The following is a 23,716-nucleotide window of genomic DNA, read 5'->3' on the forward strand; positions in this document are numbered from 1 at the left end:
AATTGAAATCTAATAAATCTATTATTAAATAAATATATGGATAATTGGATGTCGGAGTAGTGTTGGATGGAAGGGTAAAGACGTTATTAAATGTGTGATGTTATTCTGAATTCAAAAGTGAAACCTTTAGAACTTGCAGTATTAGGTACAATACCTTACATATAACCAGCCACACGCAAAGAATATTTTGTAATTGCTGAAAGAAACAACAACAAAATATTCTGAGCTCTTTTCAAATAAGTAAGGTTAGTATATATTAAATAGATTGACTTCACTTTAATTATTGTGGAAGGCGGTATCGAAAATCCATGCAGATAACTAATCAAAAAAACAATAAAATCTTTTATATCCTTTTAAAAATTATAGACAAAATTTATACAAAATTTTTCATTTAAAAATTTATTTGTATTTTCTTTGTGACAGTTAATATCTTCCGTAAATATAATATAAATCAATGCATTAAAACGGAAAGTTAAGATTTATTTAATACTTACGTAGCTTCGATAGGCACATCGGGCTCGCCTATTAATCTTTCGGCTTTCGCTTGGGGCGGCGGATACGGTTGGATGAGGGGTTGAGTGTGATACACGACTCCGGGGAGTAAATCTTCTATGTCATCCTAAAACATTAGATTGATTTTTTTTTCACTTATTCTTAAACAATTTTTAATTCAAAATTTCTTGTTCGATTATTTTAATATAAAACCTCATTGAATTAAATCAGTCAACTTACTAGATCGTAAATATCTGATATCATGTGTAATCTCATACTGTATCTAAATGTTAACAAAATGACTAATATATAGCTACTTCCGCTATGCAGCAGTAGTCGTGCAATAAAGTGCACCGCCCGCCAGCCCTATGTGGCTCACTCGGTGTTTGTTACTGGTCGGTCTAACATCTCCTGAGGATGCCCCGTGGAAGGGTTAAACACGTGTAGAGTAGATTAACGGTGGTAGTTGTTTAATGGAATCAGGCGTTACCTCGCGGAAGTCCATCCTAAGTAAGAAAAGGCCCAATATTTAGCCACTTTCGCACATGCAGTGGTAGTCGTGCAATAAATGCGTATGCGGCAAACAATGCGAATCACACAACCGCCACCGCCTAACCACTCAACACGTTTTTCACCCATCCACGGGGCATCTCCAGGAGTTATGTTACACCGATTAGAGCCAAACACAGAGTGGTATCCGGTGGTAGTTGTTTCACATTGTTTACCGCACGCGCATTTATCAGCGGGCTGGCGGGCGTTGCACTTTATTGCACGACTACTGCTGCATAGCGGAAGTAGCTATATATTTGTCCCTTTCTTAGTTAGGATGGACTTCCGCAAGGTAACGTCTGAATCTATTAGGTATCTAAATGTTGTCTTTATACTGTACTGATATAAGTACTAATTGTTAAAAATAATACATACGAAGTGATTATTTGTTAGAACAAAGTCCAATGGATTCTTTAAATGTCTTCGTCTTTCTGTTCGTAACAAATTATAGCTAAGACATAAATTCAATCTGATCAGTCTTAGTTAAGATGACTCCTAAGTGATCTTTTCAAAAAATATTTTTTTTTATTGTAGCACTATGTGGTTTTTATTTTCAAGATCCCTTTCTGTCCTCCGATCATTACACACAAAAATACAACGTAAGTATACAAAGCTCTATTGTTTTTAATAATCTCATTTTAAATTTATTTAGTATTGATAAATTATACTTTATTGTATTATAAATAGAACCATTATATTCATATTAATAAAAATATATTTTAACTTATCTAATTTATATATAATCTTTCATATAAAGTTTATTTTTTTATTGTTATGTAATAAAGTAAAAAAATACATAGAAACATATAACTAATTAATAGCAATAATAAATAAAGTATATAAAATATATATTAAGTAAAGGTAAAAGGAAGGTTGGTAGGAGAAAGAAGTCGTGGCTTCGTAACATTAGAGAGTGGACCGGAATCGCCAGCGCTGCTGAGCTATTACGCAGAACCAAAAATAAGGAAGAGAGCAGGAAGCTGATAGCCAACCTCCACTAGTTGGAGAGGCACTTCAAGAAGAAGAATAAAATATACAAAGGATTTTCTATACATCAACATAAACCTTTTTATTTTAATAAGAATATTTTATTCACGCCCTTTTTCCATTCCATAGATAATTAAGAAAAAATAATTTGCTTTACTACTCACATCCGACTCGTCAGCTTCTCTATATGCTGGACAGTTAATCCCAGTAGAACAGGGTCTGGAGATGTCAGGGCGTGTAGCTGGATCGCATCCACCTCCAGCCGGAGTACACTCAACACCACGAACCTGGACACCTTCGCCGCACGATACTGAACACTGTAATGTTTTATATAATTAAGTCTGATGGAAGAGACCAAGGTCAAGTAAACGATTTAGTCTAGCAGATTCGCAGGTCGAAGTGGCAGGTTACATAGCCGTTTTACTCTTGAGGTCTGCGTTATTGGCCAGCTGGTGGCATCTTTGGGGTGGAGGGAGTCAGACCTTGAGACTATCACGAAGGCGGGCCACGATTGTCACAGCGTACGAATGTTCCGACCTTTTGGCCGCGTACGCTGTCGCTCCTAAATTCAGCAACTCTGCCTGGTATACAGTGCAAAAGTTGTCTAACTAGATCTACCTACAGTAAAGCCTTGCGGCGCCTTGCGTGAAGAAGAAGGCCGTACCTACCTTTTATTGAATTCGACTGCCGTCGGTGAAAATGGCCATATCGGCAACTGCAGTGCCAATACTAAATATAGCGTATGCTGTATGTGATGGTCTTGAATAAAGACGATGGGCTGGCAAAGACAGAAATCATTGACGGAGTATAGTTCAGCATTGGACGTCACAAGACCAAAAATAAGAGACTATATTGACGGTAGAGTAATAAAAATAATTGAGGAAGGCCAGCGGATTTCCAAGTAGAAATGGAGAATGGACAGATCATATACCGTGTAGAACAGAGGTTCAGAGCCTGAAGGCTTTCGAATAGAGATCTTATTAAGGTCTCCATTTTGGATGAAACCTCTTGGGAATCTGTAGGGGAGTCCTATATTCAGCACTGGATGTTTTACTGCTGAAATTATAATGATGATGAATAGAAATTGCTATATTGAAATACAAGGTACTATCATTGTTAGGTATACTTTATTATACATAACGCTGTAGAACAAAACAGGGTTAGTACAAAAAGAAACTGGCTTATGAACTTCTTTTTCTCTTACTGCAATTAGAAAATAGTACCCTTACTACTGTGTAATTTAAAATAAAAAATCTCCCAAGTATTCCAGCAGTTTTGTGTTTTAATGTTTGATTTTGAATAGAACAATGTAAGAATAAACATAGGTCACGTATTCAATTCCGGGGACATGATTTTATATAAATTAAACTTTGTGCATTAATTATGTATGATATATATGATATGTACTGCCCATAAACAAGTTTCCAGATGATGGGTAGTAGCGTCCTCTGTGTACCATAATACCACACTGCGATCGCCAATTCGCCTGCCAATAGTGGCGATTATGGTAAATCCCCCATAGATATTTATTTGTCTATGGGCTCAAATGATGACGACGTCGTTTTTGACCGTCACTTTAAAAACGCTTTTGCAAAGTATATTAGCGAAAAAAAATGATTTTTTTTCCAAAAATAATGGTTTTAACTTTAATTATAAAATAAAAATAAAGTGTGTTATATAAAAATAGGTCATAATTATCGCCATCTAGTGAAAACGACTAGCAACAAACTGAGTGTCGTTTTGTAATTTTGTTAAAGAGAAGGCAATGATATATTAGTTTTTAATAAATAAAATGACCATATTTAAAAAGAAACAATATTTTTTTATAACATTATTTGAAATAAATATTATTTGTTATCTTTTTAATAATGTAAAGTGTATATAGCTCTCCCCCAACCACGTAGCCTGTATTCGTACCTACCAATGCTTTTAGCACCGTCGCTAGAATTTTAAAGAAAGTATTCCATGAATAGAAGTGTAAGAATTGCATTCACTACCGCGAATCGGAATAATGAAATTGCTACAAATTTAACCTACTGTGTAAATTGCTTCTCCTGTAGTACATTATTGTTTCTTGATAATAGATACTAATTAATAGAAATTATTGCGTCTCAGGCTGTACTCCAGAGAGGCTTTCATATTTAATATGTTTTACTGTAGCGTTCTACTTCTCCTACTCTACTCTACTTATCTACCCACGCCCCGTCTACTGCCATAGGCTTCACAAGCGATGTACCGTCGATAAATAAACTTCTTTATTAACAATAAATACAAACAAATTCATTTATACATCCACTAACTATTAAAACTGGTTTACAGTCAAACTAAACTTAACTAATACAAACTAACTATATATGTTACGAAGTCCTGTGTCTCAGAGAAAGTGCATATGGACACGGTACCCGGGTCTCTGCTTTCATATTGGCGTATCCTGGGCGCTGATGGGAGAGATCGCCATCTGGTTATTTCTGTCTCTCTTAAGACACGAGATACGGGCTGGGGTTCGGCCTATGCACGCTGGGTAAAACCACTTAAGGTACAGGGCGCGAGGGCGGTTCTTTGCTTATGCTTAGCGCAGTGCCGGCCAGTAACAAAGATATCAATTGCAATAATGGTATTATGGGAGTAGGTCAAGGAGCCATGTAAATGGTAATCCTGGGGGATTTCCCTTCGAGATTGAATTGAAATTGAGATTTGTAGGCGAACGGAAGCAACTGACATAGTCTACCAAATTAGCAAGTTGAAGTAGAAGTTGGTAGGTCACATAGCGCAAATAACTTATAGTCGCTATGGCATGAAGCTTCAGGAGTGGAGACCACGGATCGACACGCGCAGAAGATTTATAAGAGAAGCATTTGACCTCTATCACGCCTGATCTTAAGCGATAACGAGGCTTAAGATGGTACATGCTTACCCAGAAGAAACTCATTCACTCTTGTGTTATAAGTATATTTTATATTTTTCAGAAAACAATGATGCCAGTTGGTTGTTCCGCTCCTTGGCTGTTGACTATAAAAGTATTAGCAAAACGCTTAGTGCGGGTGGAAGGAATTACAGCCGTGTACGGATGTCTTGAATAAAGTAAATGGGAGAATTATTCGGTGTAAATCCGACGCACAAAACACACCAAAAACACCAACACATCTGTCGCGTTAATGAACCATTGCTTCCTATACCTACAGCGCAGAATCGTAGCATCTCAGCCATTACTCACACAGCGAGCAATGGACACCTATGATTGGTTATTCTCTATGACAGGTCGAATAACTGTTCAACATCTCCATTCCGCCTGTGACTGAGTGCCGAAACACACTGGATATTTCGCAAATACAAATTCATAGGTACAGTTGTTTTCCGCGAAAAATTAGAGACAGTAAGTGTTAAAAATTATTAAAATCAACAACCGAAATACGTTAAAAATTGCATTCAAAAGTTTAGCTTTTACAGAGTTAGAAAACAATGTTAAGCGCCTGCAAAACTTTGTTGGGCAAAAATGCAAGTAGATGTTTTGTTAACATAAAAACCATAGGCGCTTTCATACGTTTACTAGCAAAGAGGCATTCATTTAAACAACTTCGCTTGCTTGTTAAGTATCATGCAATCTTCTCAAATGGAATAGTATTCATGAGAAATTGCTGGTAGCATTCGCGTGACTAAGCTAGTTATAGTTATTCAAAAGCTATTTTTGTTAACAATTCTTCTTATGTCATCTGTTACTAAACTAATGATAAATATCACATATCATGATATACACACCTATATACGAGTATACTTCGTAGCAGAGGCGGCTCTAGCTTGTGTAATGCCCGTGTGCAATGAAACCTTGGCGCCCCCTCTTGGTTGGCCCCCGGCTATAACTATTAACTTTGCAACAAGAAAGTTTTTTTTCATATTTCAACAAGCTATTTTTTAATTAAATGTAGCTTACAGTGTGGTATTAGTTACCGCCTTTCTTCTTATGACGGCAAGTAACACTCATTTTTTTAATGCCTGTAGCACATCTCTGTTGTGAAACTAAGCGGCGAACCGCGATAGATTCCAAGACGATGCTCTTAGCTGCCTCGGGGAGCCGTGTGCATTGCACACCCTGCACTATGGGTTAAGCCGCCTCAGTTTCGTAGGCTTGTTTAGGAAGGTGCGCGTAGCAGAAGTTCAAATCAATCAAAGGTTTGTTGGACCTAGCGCCATGTATCGGCAGCTATGCGCGTTCCGCGTTTAACTTCACTTCTCTTACTTTTCCTATGTATCGCCATTGTTTCAAACGTCCCATTGGACTTACTTGAGTCGGGCAGTGTGTGCTCTCATTACACTTCGATTGTTAATTCTTTTTTTTTTAATAAATGTATTGTCAAAGTTCAAATAACACCAATTTTTTCAAACGATACGAGTACCTGGCTGTTCTACCAGCTACACGGTGTACTCCTTGACCATTTCTCTAAGCCAGTGATTCCTAAAGTGGTCTATATCGACCCCTAGGGGTCTATGACAACCTGAAAGGAGTCTACGTCGAAAAAAATTTGGGAGTCTATGAAATGACAATGGTGAAAAATGAAGGTCCACGATAGTGGATCTCAACACATACACTGATAGTACCTATTTACTTACATCATACTATCTTATAATATCAAAACATTAACATTATTTATAAAAGTACCTATGAATTAAAAAAAATATTATATATGTTTATTAAATTGTGTAAGTTGTAGGATGTTGGTATTCGCTTTGTGGTTTGTTACGTATATTATACATAACAGATACAAAATTTTACTTTGAGTAGTTTTAATTTTAAATTCAATTAATAAATGTATAAATTAACATGTGTTTTTACATTAAGTTTTTAACACAAAACTTCAATACAGTTAGAAATTTACAGGAAGTCAATATCAGGTAAGTAGGGAGTCTACCCAACACGGCAAAACATGGCAAGGGGTCTACGACACAAAAAAGTTTGGGGAACTCTGCTCTAAGCGATAAATGTACGCTCGTGTAATTTCATTTCGGATATAGAACATCTCTATAAACTTAGTTTTGTTTAACTAAACAATGATTAAAGATACATAAATAAACGACTACATACGTATATTGAAGCAAAGCTACCATTATTGTTTCGCTATTATAGTTCTGCAAATAAAAGTTTTACGAGCTTCGAGTAAATTTATATCATTTTTCAGTGTCGCTAGCTGCAGAGGTTACGGTACCTCCTAGTACAGGGGCATCATAAACCCGACTACCTATAGATATTGAAGTATTACCATAATATTTACCGCGTTCTTTTATTCAGGGTATATAAGGTCGTATAAAATTTTATAACCGAACTGAATATATTGTATTGTCAACATTGTTTAGTTGTGTGCGATAAAGATATTTCGGAGTGGATGAAGCAAGTAAAATAAAATAGATAGAGACACATTATTTAATAAATATTGCCACATAGATACTAAAAAACCGTAGAGTCGATTAGATCAGCGGACTTTTAACTGGAAGTGGCAGTGGACAGCTAATTTAACGCGTAGAAAAGATGTCTTTGGGATCTTATGATTCTGGAGTATAATGATAACCTTTTTTAGGTCCTTTTAAAAAGGGTGGAAGGCGACGCCCAAGGCCCAAGTCTAGTGGACGCTATATGTCTGAAATAGTAACCTACCGGACTGGACATCTCGTATCCAAGAGGGATTTTACACACCTAAAGATCATAAGCGAGTTTGTGTATATAAGCTCAAAGATCAGCGATACAAAGCTGTGGATAGAAAATAGCTGATGGAAGTAACTTGCACTTAGTGTCTTTCAACCTAGAAATTTATTTGCTGATGAGTAAGTGAAGAAGAAAGTAGGTGAATAAATTATTGAATGAATTTTGGTGATGTGAAATTAATAAGATAAAATCAAACTTACCCCTGACCAGGTGCCAGCTAGCCACGTGGGACAGTCGTGCTCGTTGCAAGGTTGAGAGGATCTGGGTGCTGGAGATATGCAGCCCGGCTCTGAACTTGAACCTGTTTCACCAACGTAAAAATTTTAATAATCACACTAATACTTAATGTCGGGGCCCTGATAATTATACTAGAGGAGTTTCTCTATAGGTGTAGTGCGAAGAAAGAAAGAAACACAGTAGACAGTAAAGAAAGGAAGAGGAGTGTGATAAGAAACTGAAAAAATATTTAAAATATTAACGTTTATGTCTTCAATATGATAAGGGTTACGGGAGTTCTCAAAAACGGGGCCAAAAAAAACGAGAGCGGTTTACAATTACACCGGACACTGTTGCAAATTGACTTTGATTTATGGGACACTTTATAAATATATTTTTGAAGCAGATATATATCCATCCAAAATACTTACAACTACTCAGAGTTCAATAAAAAGAGTATTTTATACAGTATAATAATTCTATACAAGGTGCATCACCTAAAACGTAAAACTTTGTACGTAAATACTAACATTTGACCGGTGATTTTTAAAATTCAACTAAATATAAAATTTTATCCACAAACTTGTAGCCAAGGCGGGGCTTTAAGTATTTTATCTTCCGACACTCACTTCACGGTTTTGATTTTATCATAAAATCGAGTTCAAAAGCACGAAGCCGGTGGCGCATGTAAAATATGTTAGGAAATTGAGTAGTGAAGATATTTATCAAAATTTACTGCACATATTTGTTAGCCAAATTAAGAGAAGAATAGATACTTACTAGAGTAAAAATAACAAGATTTTACTTATTTTTTTACGAACATGTTAGGAACGAGAAGGAAAACTGCTTGATTTTCCTACCTCGCAATAATACTACTAGTATGATATTATTTTATAAATTAGTATTAGTCATCATTATTCCACAGCTGAGCATAATTCTCGAAAGTGTTCATCATCCAGCGACTACTGAAAGCTTTAGTAAAGTTGTATGTCCACCTTATGAGTGGACGGACTATCCTACTTTGATCTTGGTGATCCGTGGTCTTTTCAAAAACCAAAGGCTCTGGAGTTTCCCAACTTATTATACCATGCTCCACCATATCCTTTGTAAAATTCTTATTACTCCTCCCCCCAGGTTACTCCTATTTCAAATTAATTCTAATAGAATGCTGTGAAACACTTCAAAAACTAAGATGGACCCAACTGTGAAGGGTCAAAAGTGAACAACTGCGTTGTTTAGCGAGATATAAAAACGTCTGGGATTTCCCGCGAATCTTGCAGTTTGTAGCAGGTAAGTTTACTTGACCACTCCAACACACCATGCCAACCTAGTAATTACGTATCGTAATTATTTGACATTTTGTTGTATTCGTTTCATTTGGCACCATAATCTAACTGCTTTTAAATGGTCTAGAGCGAGAGGTGAACACTCGAACTTAATCAAATTATCCTCCTGTGGGACGCGATTCCCACGTTAGGGAACACGGCTCTGGCTGTTACTGGATAAACAAATTTATGTATTTTTAGTACATAATGTAATTAATAATATCTATAAAGGTCTTTCATTTTTGAATAAGAGTGTACTCTGTAGACACAAGGGATTGAACCTGCAACCTTTCTTTTCTTTAGAACCATTACAATCTTGATGGAATATCTGAAATTATTAATGGTGAACGCTTACCTATATTCATTATATATCTCTCTATATTCTTATTGCACAGATGTTTGCTTCTTTTAACCCCATTCATTCATGACATGAACAACCAAGTGTTATAGTGCACTAAACCTTCACTGTAATGCATGAAGCTCTTCATTGTTATCTGTATATTTATTTATTGTAGATGAATTTCGGTAGCAGGTGACTGTGTAAAATGAAGAGGTGAGGGGTTTTTTTCACTTTTTATTTTTACTATTACTTATTGAGGAATCTTAAAAACTAGATACATAATAATAGCTGACTTACACAACAAGGGGTCATCATGTGTATCCGTCTTTAGCACGATTTAGAGTTTATGAACAGACGTATACATATATATACACATACACTTATATATATGTGAAAATAAATATATAAATGTGTATATATAGTGTGACGTTTTTATTTATTTATTATTGTTTTATATTGATAATATGTATTATACCATATTTATTATAAATATATAAGTTTATATACATATGTATGCATTTTTAAGTATGTATGTCTATGTATGTTTACGTTCGTTTGCTTGTAAATATGTATTTTTTGTACACATAACCTACCCATTATTAGTACTTTTACCCTTTCCATACTATGGTTGTCTGTTAGAGATTGCCTTGTGTGATAAGACCGCCTATTGTACTTTTTTGTATATTATCGTGAAACTTATTAAATGTATCCTAACGTGTCCAATAAAGAATATTAAATAAATTAAATAAATATATATTTTTTGACAGAAGATTGACCATACCTGGTTCGTAAGTGTCAGTTCTGGTCACGTTCGCTGATCTGGCACACAGAACTCTTCTGGTACGAACACCACCACCGCAGGTTACGCTGCAAGACGACCACTCACCAACATACCACCTGCGGAACACCATTTGTTAATTATAAAATTTTACTTATTAAAAATTACTTAATTAATACACGAAGTTTTAGCCCCATGAGCTGGTCCAAACCAAGTTCGATAACAGAGTACCTGAAGCTATACCGTCGAAGACTGGCACAACTAAAGTAATATAGTGCAGATGTAACCAACTGTGATTTAAAAGAATGTGGCGAATAAAGAGAGGTGATGGTTGAATAACTGTGAATTAAAGAAACTAAAAGTTAGTTAAAAAAGGATTATGAAAAATTATTTATATTATATGCCTCTGTCCCAACAAAGAGCGGCCTCCGAGAAAGGCAGCCACTATAAAAATGTAGTGCGCAGGTTCTAGTTCAATGTTTAATGGAATCAGGCGTTATTTTGCGGAAGTCCATCCTAAGTCAGAAAAAGACCAATATTTAGCCACTTCCGCACATGCAGTCGTAGTCGTGCAACAAAGTGCACCGCCCCCCAGTCCGCTGATAAATGCGAATTACACAACTACCACCGTTAAATTACTCAACACGTGTTTCATTCCTCCACGGGGCATCCTCAGGAGTTATTTTACACCGATTAGTGCCAAATTCTCTAGTTCAATGGTCCACGGGGCGAGTGAGATTCTCCCAGATCCTACTTGACTCGGTGTTTGGCACTAATTGTAACGTTGCAAGTTAACGACCCATAAATCTTAGTTAAAATTTTAACCAAAAAAATATAATCACGAGAAACGTCTCATAAATCGCAATACAGCAAAAAATTGTTCAACCCTTAGCGGGTAACGGTACGTCTCAAGTGGCGTGGGGTCGTGGGAGCATGCTATTGGTTCAACGGATCTTTGTTTTTATAACAAAAATTCCAATGCGCCCGCGCACCAGCACACAGAGTTTACACCAGTGCTCGGGGGAAGGATCCAGGCCTCGGTCGCGTTCACTAGCTAGGTGTCGTCTCACGCACCGACGCACACTCTTTGTGTCGGTTGCGTTCACCAGCTATGTGTCTTCACACGCGCCGGGGCCAATTAGAATTTACGTTATAAATTCACGCCTTAGTCCTCATTCTCTGGGCATCATTTAGTTCACGCCACAACCTTTACATCGTCTCGCACCCCAAAGGGGTGCAAAGTTTGGGGTGCAAAGTTTACACTGCGACTTTTATGCTGCTACCTTTATACTGCAAGTTTTAGACTGCAAGTTTTACACTGTTGAAATTATATCACCGTGCACCGGAACCGACACATACTGCAATCTACCGGCGCTTCCTGCTCTCGACTTGCAGCCGCCTGACCAGTCCTGGGAGATCGTGCGGCTGGCTACCACCACCATCAGGGGAGTACCGAGCTGCGATGTAAAATTAGACCAGGTCTTCTGCCCACTGCCCTTAGTTAATTAAATACATATATATTTTTCTCTGTGTGCTTTTTTGTCGCCAACTCCAGCCACTACCCATCTTAAATATAAATATATATATTTTTCTTTTACTTAAAACGGCACATAATTAGTGTAACATTACTCCTGAGGATGCACCGTAGAGGAGTGATAGACGTGTTCAGTGTTTTAACGGTGGTAGTTGTGTAATTCGCTTGTTTGCCGCATGCGCATTTATCAGCGGGCTGTCGGGCGGTGCACTTTATGCACGACTACTGCTGCATAGCGAAAGTGGCTATATATTAGTCCTTTTCTTATTTTTTGTAATGGTTTTCGTATGTGTGTGTTTATGTTGTAGAGATGGTTAGGAAATAAAATAAAATATTGAAAATAGTCAATAAATTATGTCCATCTGTTTTAATAACCACTTGACTTCAGCGCGACAACAAAATTAATTACGTGTTTAATAATTAATTGTATTCAATAAAATATACATGAAATGTTTTCGATTAACACAATAAACGATGACAAAATTTTAATTAGTTTACTAACAAATACTGCGGAGATCATAAACAGAACTCTTGAAAAGACTATAATAAAACATTAATGACTTGTTTAACTTACCAATGTTGGGAAATGATATGTCCACTGCAGGGGTGTCAAATTTCAAATATAATTTGGACAAAATAAACAATGGTTTACTTTAGGTGGACCCCAAAAAAATGTTGTGACATACTTGACACCACTTCTCTGTTGCTATCTTTCGTACTTTTATGTTCGAGTTTGACACCCCTGTTCTACAGCATTAATAAAAGATAGTATTATTTATTACTTTACTAGCTGTGCCCCGTTACTTCGTCCGCGTGAAATTTAACAAAATAAATATTAAGTTTATCTTTTTTTTGGTTTTCATTTTGATAATCTTAGCCGGATATGAATTTCACAATTTACATAAATTCTTATATCACCCACAACTGAAAACGTCACCATTCGTTCGCCGTTTTCAGTTCTAATCAGCATGAACTGTCACGGCAATGTCTGAAATTTATTGGAATGACAGTAGCGCCAACTGTCGAAAATTGGTCATACCAACTTAATTTTTGTGATCTTTGCTAAAGATTATCACATGATCAAAAGTTTACGTTCCTACAAAGTATATATAGACAAACATTCATTTTTATATGTATAGAGTAGATTGTTTATCTTATAAACAATTTTTTAATTTTCTTAAATGCATGGCTTTTTATTTATACTTTAAATATATATATTATCTTGCAGATAAGTACACTACAAAGTTGAGAAAAATATAATAATACATGTATATAATATTTTTAGACTTATTTAAAAATATTATGTTTCAGATATACAAAACTATACATATACTGTACACTATGTTATTTAAAGTGGTATGTTGCAGTTCTTCATTCGTTATACTGCTGGCCTCGACGACAGCACTACTTCTTATTTTAAATCATCGCAGAGCGTTCGAATTTCAATTTTAACGCTGATTTGAATTCGGACACCATCAGTGATTTATGATTATGTTCTTCGTCTACACTTAGTGGGTCTTCACACGTGTTTACCGTGTCCTGGTCGTCACCTGAGAACCTGTCGGCCATAACGACCATCGATTTCATTAGCGGCGTGCCCCGTCTATTGCCACTACACAAGCAATTATTTTATTTACATCTGTGACTTTCTTCTCTGGTTCTCCTAATTTATGATTCCATCTCTTACCAAAGCTCTAAACATATCTCTTTCTAATTCTGTCTGAGTAACCATAAGCATCATCGGCAATACACTGATCAAATACCTTAGTCTTCAGGCATCGTGTGATTTTGAAGTTTCGCGAACGCCGCCCAATAACAAGGGATTTGGTGAGTAATTTCCTTCTAGAAGATGGTGTTATCAATCTGAACGAGTTTCCTCAGGTATATTTAATCATTTACGACTTCGAACATAGCACCTTCGACATCTTGAGTAAGCTCGACATGAAATTTAACGTCAATTTTGTTTTGAAACTTATTTAGAAAATAAAATGATCAATTTGTCAACGTTATATTCATAAGAAAGGCCATTAAGTTTTGTCAGTACGAATTCTATCAAAGCGTGTACCGAATAGATTTATTTTCGTCATCTATCTGCGAGCAAATTTAAGCATACTAATTAACCAGCAAAAGTTTAATTGAATTTGTTTACGAATGAAATTAATTGAAAAACAGATTAATAGCATGCCGGAGTTATTAATGTATTTATTAATAATACAAGGTATTGAAGGTCGATTTTATCTGTGGGCCTGTTCACTGTATGGCATAGTCCTCCCAGAAAGATTTCTATGAGAGAATATACCATAATCACCACGTTTGGCAGGCTGTTTGGCGTTCGCTGTATGTGGTTTATAAATCACAGAGCGAGTTAAAAATACAGACGAAATGGCTGTAGAAATTTGACGACAATTAAAACAAAAAAAACGTATGTCACGTAGTCTTTGTTTTAAGCCTCTCTCAAAGATAACTATAGGGGGATTTAGGATAATCGCCACGGTTGGTGATCTCACTGTGGTATTATGGTTCCTAGATGGCGCAACTGTACATCATCTGGAAACTTGTTTGGTAGTAGCGACAATTATATGTATATAATGCATAAAGTGTGAGTTATACATGAGATTGTTTCCGAAAATCGAACTCGTAACCTATGATCGCAAGCCTTAGTCCATACCGCTGAGCTACGTCAGCATGGCCCACATTCAACGACTTCTATCTACTACGGTGTTTCCCAACGTCGGGCCCACGTTCCACAGAGGGGCAATTTAATTATTATCCAAAGAAAACTGTGATAAAAAAATAGAATATGTAAATAATATAATAAATTAAAAAAATGTACTTAGCCCCCTAAGAGTAATAAGATGATGGAAGAAAGGCGATGAAAGTAAGAAGGAATGAAAGAACAAAATGAAAGATATTGTGATGGAAATAAGAATAAAAGAAATTGAGAAGTATGACAGTGAGTGAAGAATAAAGATGAAAAATCTGAAAAACTTATTTGTAAACAAAGCCCCTGATCCCAACTAATTAGGGGTACGAGAGGCCTCCAATAGCGAGGGCCATAAAAAATAGTTTAACTATTACGAGAGGCAAATCAAAAGTGAAATCGATATGAGTTTAACCTTTCCGCTTTAATATAAAATTATGTATGTTACATAAGGTGGCGTAAGAATTTTAAAAAAGCTAAGGTGTGTGAAAAAAAAGGTTGGAAAATATTTCTCGACTACCACTCTGCTCTTAAATATGTTACATTTATTTTTTTTCTATTGAAGACGACAGGTCAATTACTTCTTACTAAAGCTTTTTGTTCACTATTGACCTATACATTCACTCCTTTATAGATTTTACATCTATAACCAGTTGCTGGAATACAGAATCTTGTGCCTATTGCGTGAGATGTTTTTAGTTAACTGTTGGATATTTGGGTTTTTAATATTGCGCTGTGAAAAGATATTAGTTTAAGAACAGTACTAGTGCTAGAAGCAGTGATCGAATATATACCAGAGTGAATGATTTTCTTTGCCGTCATCATTATAGTAGCTGATGAACGTCCAACACAAGTTTAGGCTACCTCCCAAAGATGATAGGGGTGATCGGTATTGCGCTACCCGTGCTCAATAATTACCCGCGATCTTGACTTTGAAAATGTAAATGTAAAATTTCGGAAAGTGTGGCGAATGATAAAAGATTTATCATAAATGCAATGTAAAAGATATGCCACAAGAATGAAAGATAATGTGAAGAAGGAAAGAGTAATAAAAGTAATTGTGACAGAAATAAAAGTAATGAAAAAAATATTGGAAGATCATTAAAAACCATTAAAAAATTCACACTGCGTCTAGCGATTTATAATCAAGAACCTTTCGGCAACCAAAAAGTGATTCTTCAAGCTACATTGGTAACTTTTTCTTTTACAGATTGATAAATAATCTTACTTGAATGGACATGGGTGGGTATTGCATCTGATGACAGCTGCTGTTGGCTTGCTGGAGCCGTCGCAAAGCTGTTCCGGAGCGTCTGATCCAGTGAGTCGATCTCTGCATACAGCTAGCGACATCTTGTAGCCTGAAAAGCAAACTTTTTTTAGACATGCAAAGTCTTATACACTTATTCCCCGATCTACACGGTAGATACGTTCCTGAGAAAAACGTGTAAATCGAAAATAAAATTTTTTGAAAAGTTTTCTGTAGATAAAACTTTAATTTTATGTGAAGAAATACAGACACAGTATGTGTGTAGCAAGTCAGCACATAAGCTCGGGATTCCCCGTGAAATGTGTACACAGCACATGTGTTCAATCACAGTAGCATTTAGTAGAGTGCGTTAAAAACAAAAAAAAACTTTTTAGGAAAACCGTGTAAAAGCGAAAACGTGTAAAACAAGTACCGTGTAAATCGGGGGATAGGTATATTTAACATTTATTTATTGTCTTATATAAAAAACTCACAGCTATACGTAATTATGTATAAACAACATAATAGTGTATTTAAATTAAGTGAAATTTACAAGTCTTGAAGTATAGCATTATGAAAGGTTATAAATGGAAATTAAATTTATACATGTTGCCGAAATAATGTAGTATTAATACTGATCAATAATATACATATATATGTCCCGTTGCTTACAGAAAAAATTAAAGATGTATATTAACAAAATAGTATAAAGAATACGAAATTACCGTTCTAGAACGTTCTAGAATTTTTAATTAAAGTTTTGCGGAAAATTTCACTTGATATTTTTGCTGTGGAATAACAATTGCATTAGTGTACTTAACTTAAGTTAAGTGTAAAGTTAAGATTACATTTAGATAGTATGAACCAAGTATAGTATGTAAAAATCTAAAAACGTAGTGAAAAAATTTCCTTATACACTCCCTTTTGTTTTACAGGTCAAATTAACGTCATATAAAATTTTAAAACCGACTGAAGTCTTTTATATACAATATTATTTATTCACTTATAAATAAATAAATATTTTTGCATTAGAAAGACTTCATCGTGAGTCAAAGGATGAGAGCGTTCGTGTCACCAATAATTTGATTAGATTGTCTAAACCAGAGTTCCCCAAACTTTTTTGTGTCGTAGACCCCTTGCCATGTTTTTCCGTGTTTGGTAGACCCTCTACTTACCTGATATTGATTTCCTGTAAATTTCTAACTGTAGTGAAGTTTAGTTAAACTTAAAGTAAAAACACATGTTAATTTAATAATCCTACAACTTGCATAATTTTATAAACATATACAATATTTTTTTTAATTCATAGGTAATTTTATAAATAATGTAAATGTTTTGATATTATAAAATAGTATGATGTAAGTAAATAGGTACTATCAGTATATGTGTTGAGATCCACTATCGTGGAACCCCATATTCATTTCATGGACCCCCAAATTTTTTTTTGCTGACGTAGACCCTAGCAGGTTATCATAGCTCCCTAGGGGTCGATATAGACCACTTTGGGAATCACTGGTCTAAACTCTTATAAAACACAAGATACTAAATTAAGAAATAAAGTATACATTAAAGAGAGAAAGATATATATAGACCTAATTCTGTTCTGCATGGCTTTCTAGAAATGAACACATTATGCAACATTATGACACTTGTCACCTTTATATACAGGTGATTGATTATGGTTGTAAAAACTTTGACTTTTTTATTTAGCTATTTTTTTCGCCAACGTTTTATGAACCCACTTATTCACCTCTACTTTTGGGATACAGCTTTATTATACAGGATTTAATAAGTTTTTATTTTAAATGTTTATTTTATTTTTCTCTTTTATTCTTATACAACTTAACATATTGTTTTACGCCTCATTTTTTATTCATAATATCTCTCATTCTTGTCATTCCTTTAAAGCTAAGTTTACCATCCCTCACCTTCACTCTATAGGTATCAAAGTTTGGTTTCTAAATTTTTAACCACAGTACATTTATTTTTTTATTTCACTACGGACATACTAATGTATATGTGTATTTTTATTTATTTTTATTCTCCTGTTATAACATTTATTTATCTTTTTTAATTTTTTGTTTTGTTCACTTTAACAAAGATTGTAGGAGCGACATTACATCATTGTCAGCGGCTAATCGAAAAGAGGAATTTCACAGAAATAAATACGGGCAAAATTCGAATATGCATACTTCTACTTCGGATTCCGTGTTGTACGTATTACGCACGCACGTTGTACGCACCTCAAGACGTAATGACCCTAGAAAAAATCCCACAAGGTCATCTAAACACATATTTTTTAAATTTTAATAGGAATTAGAAATGGCGATTTAATATTTAATTAAACATTATAATATTGTTAAAGTCCTGATAATTAATCAGGTTGACATTGGCCAGGTGATAAATTTTAAAATGGAAATTAATCGACTTTAAAAATTTCCTATTGCCAATTTGTATTCCTTCTCTTTGATCGACAAGGGTTTGGCTTACCCTTATCAGTCGCCGATAATTTGACATCTAATTAACGATTGCTGTTCTCCGAGTTACGACAGAGTGATGGCGGTCGGTGATCTTTCAAAGGCTTCCTTTACTTTGCAGCCTATTTCTGACGCACAGTCGAATAGATACGAGGTAATACGTGATCAAACTCTTCCATTTAAACTTTAATTGTGTTTCATTTAAACTTCTTTTTGTTTTTTTTTTTTTTAAATGATTCTAACTAATACACATTAAAATTAATTATTATTATTTGTGCCTGCAGATTTTTTACTGCAACAAGTTATTGGCATATCAAAATATAGTTCCAGAGTGATCGTATTCAGAGGACTTTGACTCGGTTCCAAATGCCGGTTGGGCACAAAAATAAGCAAGAAAAGCGTCGCCTCAATAATGGAAAACGACAATAATAAGCCAAAGTTTCTCAAATTCTGAGAAAGGATAGTGAAATATGTAATAAAAATAAATAAATAAAACAAAACAGGTCAACAGAAATTAAATGTTAATAAAATAAAAACTAAGAATTGATCTGCGATAAATTGTGAAGATAATCAAATCATAATAATGTCAAATAGCATAAATGAATATAAACTAAGCAAGAAAATATGAAAATTATGTTTTAATAGAGAAACGAGGCGAAGAAAATGAAGCAACGAACGAACGTTAATTAGTATGGAAAAGAAAGATAGATAAAATTGTATTATGAAACAAAAGGAAAGATAGATTATAGATGAAAATGATAAGAAATGTAAAATAATGAATAAAGATAAAAAACGACCCTGTACCACAAACTAGATAGGGGTGTCCAATAGTGGGGACCACATAAAAGAAATTAGTGTATTGAAATACTGCACCGATATTGTTAATAACTAATAGCTAATATTCAGGATTCAGGCGTTACTTCGCGGAAGTCCATCCTAAGTAAGAAAAGGACTAATATATAGCTACTTCCGCTATGTAGCAGTAGTCGTGCAATAAAGTGCACCGCCCGCCAGCCCGCTGATAAATGCGCACTAATAGGTTTAATATACTATACTAATAGCAATTACTAATAGGTTTATTGAAAGTGTTTATTACAATTTATTAGCAATACTACAGACGCCATGATGAAGGATAGACAGAAATGAATGAAAAAGCACAGAGTAAAAAACCAACTGTCAATTAGGGATGTGAAAAATGAATAGTGTTGTTCGTCATCTTTTTGCTGACAAATCATCAAAACGTTACCTTCTTTAAAACTGTTACACCAATAACGAATCAACAACGGTTTTTTCACGAGATTTTGTTCATAAACCAAAAGCTGATTGTATCGAACTTGAAAACTATTTTAGGTCAATTAAATGTTTTGTAAGATGTTAGCGTTTTATATGTTTAAATTAAAATCTTAACAAAATCAATATAAACACAAGAAATGTCACATAAATTGTATTGCAGTAAAAATATTTGAACACTTGGTTCGACTCGGTACATCTCAAGTGTCGTGGAAGCGTGCTACCGGTTCATCAGACCTCTGTTTTTATAACAAACATTCCAATGCGCCCGCGCACCAGCCACAGGAGCTGAGGAGGTTGAGAGGACCCTGGCCTCGATCTCGTTCATTAGCTAGGTCAGTATCACGCACCGACGCACTCGCTTTCGGCTTCTTCCTTACCTTCATCGCAAGCCATCTCGGAGTTTACTGTCAGCGAAGCAAATTTGCACATATATTCATATATGTATGTTAAAACTGTGTCATCACACAGGTGCAAGTTTTATAATTAAAACAACCTTCGGTCATTGAGGTTGTACCTATTCGTACCTCGCAACGGCATGAACACACCCTGTCTAATACCGGCGCTTCCTGCTTCGACGTGTTGCCGTCTGTCCAGTCCTGGGAAATCTTACTGCTGCTTACCATTACTATCAGGAGAGTACCGAACTGCGGTGTAAAATCAGACCAGGCCTTCTATCTATTACCCATTATGAAGAAATATATTTTTCTTTAGCCACTACCCTTTTCATTTTTAAACATGTTTTTCTAACGGTACAGTTAATAGTTTACTAAATTATTGATGTACAGGTAATATAAAATCTCATCACACATGTCCAAAGTACGCTTTCAGCATCACAAATGTTGCGGTTACTTTATATTTTCGGCCGTAAGCTGTGATGCCCGCCTCCTCATATAACCCAGCCATTTGCGAGATTGCCCTCGTCGAATATACAATTCCGTACTAACATTGTGTTATAAATGCTTATGAACCTTAATACAACTGCATAAAGTTTACAATTTCATGCATTTATAAACAGTTGACTGTACCTCGGTGACCTCGGTGAAGTTAATTATAGTAACTTGTCTAACTGGAAGAATTTTATAAATACAAAAGTCGGTTAGATTTTGTAACTCAAATTCTGGTAAAAGACACTTCTCGCTACTAGGCAATTACAGAGATATGGTAACGAAAAGACTTTACCAATAATTTACTTTAGTTTTCACCTTTTCCTTTCATCTCCTGGACGATCTATCACATTATTTTGTAGACATTTCATCATCAATTTAATCGTAAGACGTCCACTATTGGACGCAGCCCTCCCCCTTAGATTTACAATAGGACCAGCTAGAAGCTGCGTGCTGGAAGGTCATAACAAAGTTACTTGTCCACTTTGTAGTGGCCACCTATTTTAGATGCTACATAGATAAGACCATTGCCATTACATTTGGCCGATTCTCGAGGTTATTTCTGTTATTTTCTTTCGTCTACAGATTTCCTTATTCCTGGCTTCAAGACCTGGACTAGAACTTAAATAATGCGCTCTTTGACAATAGGCAAATACCCAGTATTATGAACATCTCCTAGGTCTTTGTATTTAATATTTAATGGAATCAGGCGTTACCTTGCGGAACTCCACCCTAAGTAAGAAAAGGACCAATGTTTATTTTGCCTGCATGTGCTTAAGTGGCTAAATATTGATCTTTTTCTTACTTTGTATTTAAGAAACCGGCAAAAACTCTTTTATTTCCGTAATTCTTTAAAACAAATATGAAGATGTAATATAGGGATGGCTAAACTATTGTTCGCGAGTCGTATGCGGCTCTTTGAAAGATTTTTTTGGCTCCGATTTATTGACGACTTATTTCAATATTTAAATTTATATTACCTATGTCAGCTACTGGGAAATCGAAACAAATTGCTGGTGTTAGTAATAATTATTATTATTCCATCATAAAATTAGCGAAATACAAACATCGATCATAATTAACTAACCGGCATCTTAAGTATTATTAGGAGTGCTGTCATATACGTGTGCCATTATATCTAACTTCAATACACACATTTTGTACTTTTGTCAAATAATTTCAATAAATATCAATTTTTGTAAAAAAAATATTCGTTTGTGCGTTTTAAAATTTTAAATTTCGAACAATGGATCGAACTATCAAGGAGCTTGGTCACCCCTGCTATAGTAGTTTATGAAAAATACTTCTTTAACACATATAGCATTTTCTAGAAAAATCTAGAAGTATTCTAGTTAGCACCACCAATATCTATTTTAGGCTTTCCATCGTTTTATTTGTGAACATTTTTTACTACATTTCATAGAACTTCAAATAAGATTATCAACTTTTATAATGATATGTTTCGTACGCAATGACACGCTATTTCAATATTTATTAATAAAGTAATTAAACGGTTTTATTTAGTTCGACCCGTACGGAATTTGTTTATTTGGGTCAAAATTAGAAATTGAAAATTAAGCATTTTGGCACAAATTTGGTACACACATTTAATTTAGATGACAATACAATATAATAAAATCAATAACATTATAAATCTAAGATGGCCGCCGATACAAAATGGCGGATTACATATTTTTCCTTAACCCCCTCAATATGGGTATTAAATGAAAGGGCTATACTAGTAAAACACGATGATTATGTCAAAATTTAAAATTCAAGATGGACGCCGTTCCTATATGGCGGACTAGTTACATATTTTTCCACAACCACCACAATATGGGTATCAAAAAACCGTTTAACTTAAAAGTTTTTTAAATGTATTTATTAATAGAGTAATTCTATATATTCCAAAAATATTTCCCGTGACTATTATTGAAAGTTTCTTTCGATTATTATTATTCCTTTTCTTAATTAGTACACCAAAAGCGAAGCAATGAATATAGTTTTTTTGTTGGTATAAATAATAAAAACAATGAGTAGTCCAACCTCAATCTGAACTGGACTTGATTTAGATTAAATTTCTCCTCGCACTGGTGTCCTCGTTGCTAGCGGTCGTGATTGTTTGATATTAACAAATGTTTATCCTTATAACGCTGCACCAGCTGTTACTACCTTTGGCATTTTATAGCGCAGCATGAAGATTGGTGTCCTGACTAACTGATCTATAAGCTCTTGGACGTTTGCCCTTGACTATTTAAATTACTATCATCTGTTCAAGGTTTTAGCTGCCTTTCCAAGCTCTATTTTATTTTCTCTGTATTTATTTGCTTATTTTTTCTTCTACTTTATTGCATTAAAAGTGGAGCGCCTCTCAGTAGGAGATACCTCATCCTTCACCATCTATCAAACACATATATCTATATTCGCTTGTGTGTAATATATACACACACACAAACTCACACATATGTATATTGCGAATATAATAACAAATGCTTTTAAAAGTTTATATCTGTCGATTGACATAAATATATATATATATATATATATATATATATATATATATATATATACTACTTTTAAATTAAATTTTATTGACGATTGACAGTTTGGAGTTTTTTGACTGTATGATCGAAAAATTCAAGTACTACATCATCATTGAAAACATAGGACGCCCACAGCTGGGCATAGGCTTCATTGGTTGAAAGGGACCTGAATCCAGCGTTATTAAACGATGTGAATAAAGTTGTCTGTCCACTTTGTGGGAAGATGTCTTGCGCTGGGATTGCCAGTATGTGGTCTCCACTTTAGAAGCTAAAGACCCTAATGGTGATTTATTCGGAACTATGTACGAAGATATACATAAAAGTTACTGTATAATTCACGAAGCCTTCTATGGGCTTATGTTAGATAAAGCTATAGAAGTTTTAATTCCAATAGTATTTTATTCATCAGGAAAAATAGAAGAGTTACAAAATAAATCCAGATAAAAAAATAATACCAATGGAGGACTGAAATATTTATCAGAAAGGGAGATCGAATCTTAACGCCGATGGTCCAGCCGTGATCAGTTGATTGGTTCAATAAATTACGCAACGAACACTCACAATAACAATGCGTCCGAAAAATGGAAGGTATTAGCAAAATGAAAGCTCGGGATATAATGAACTCATTTCACTGAAACAGATGTTGAGAATTACACCGT

General features: G+C 34.9%; 1 protein-coding gene across 1 annotated transcript in view; it reads right to left on the bottom strand.

Moving 5' to 3' along the window:
- Nucleotides 1-23,716, bottom strand: part of LOC137924533 (protein madd-4-like) — a 187,099-nt gene that overhangs the window by 32,839 nt on the left and 130,544 nt on the right. The window contains exons 7-12 of the mRNA XM_068767922.1: nucleotides 15,843-15,972; nucleotides 10,383-10,498; nucleotides 7,921-8,021; nucleotides 2,193-2,345; nucleotides 495-619; nucleotides 155-196 (exon numbers count right to left, since the gene is read on the bottom strand). Of these exons, the coding sequence (XP_068624023.1) occupies nucleotides 155-196; nucleotides 495-619; nucleotides 2,193-2,345; nucleotides 7,921-8,021; nucleotides 10,383-10,498; nucleotides 15,843-15,972 (667 nt within the window). The remainder of the gene's footprint in view (nucleotides 1-154; nucleotides 197-494; nucleotides 620-2,192; nucleotides 2,346-7,920; nucleotides 8,022-10,382; nucleotides 10,499-15,842; nucleotides 15,973-23,716) is intronic.

This window comes from Battus philenor, unplaced genomic scaffold (assembly GCF_028537555.1).
Source record: "Battus philenor isolate CCGP_79_NKW_IND1 unplaced genomic scaffold, ilBatPhil1.0.hap1 SCAF_24, whole genome shotgun sequence".
Classification (NCBI taxonomy): domain Eukaryota; kingdom Metazoa; phylum Arthropoda; class Insecta; order Lepidoptera; family Papilionidae; genus Battus; species Battus philenor.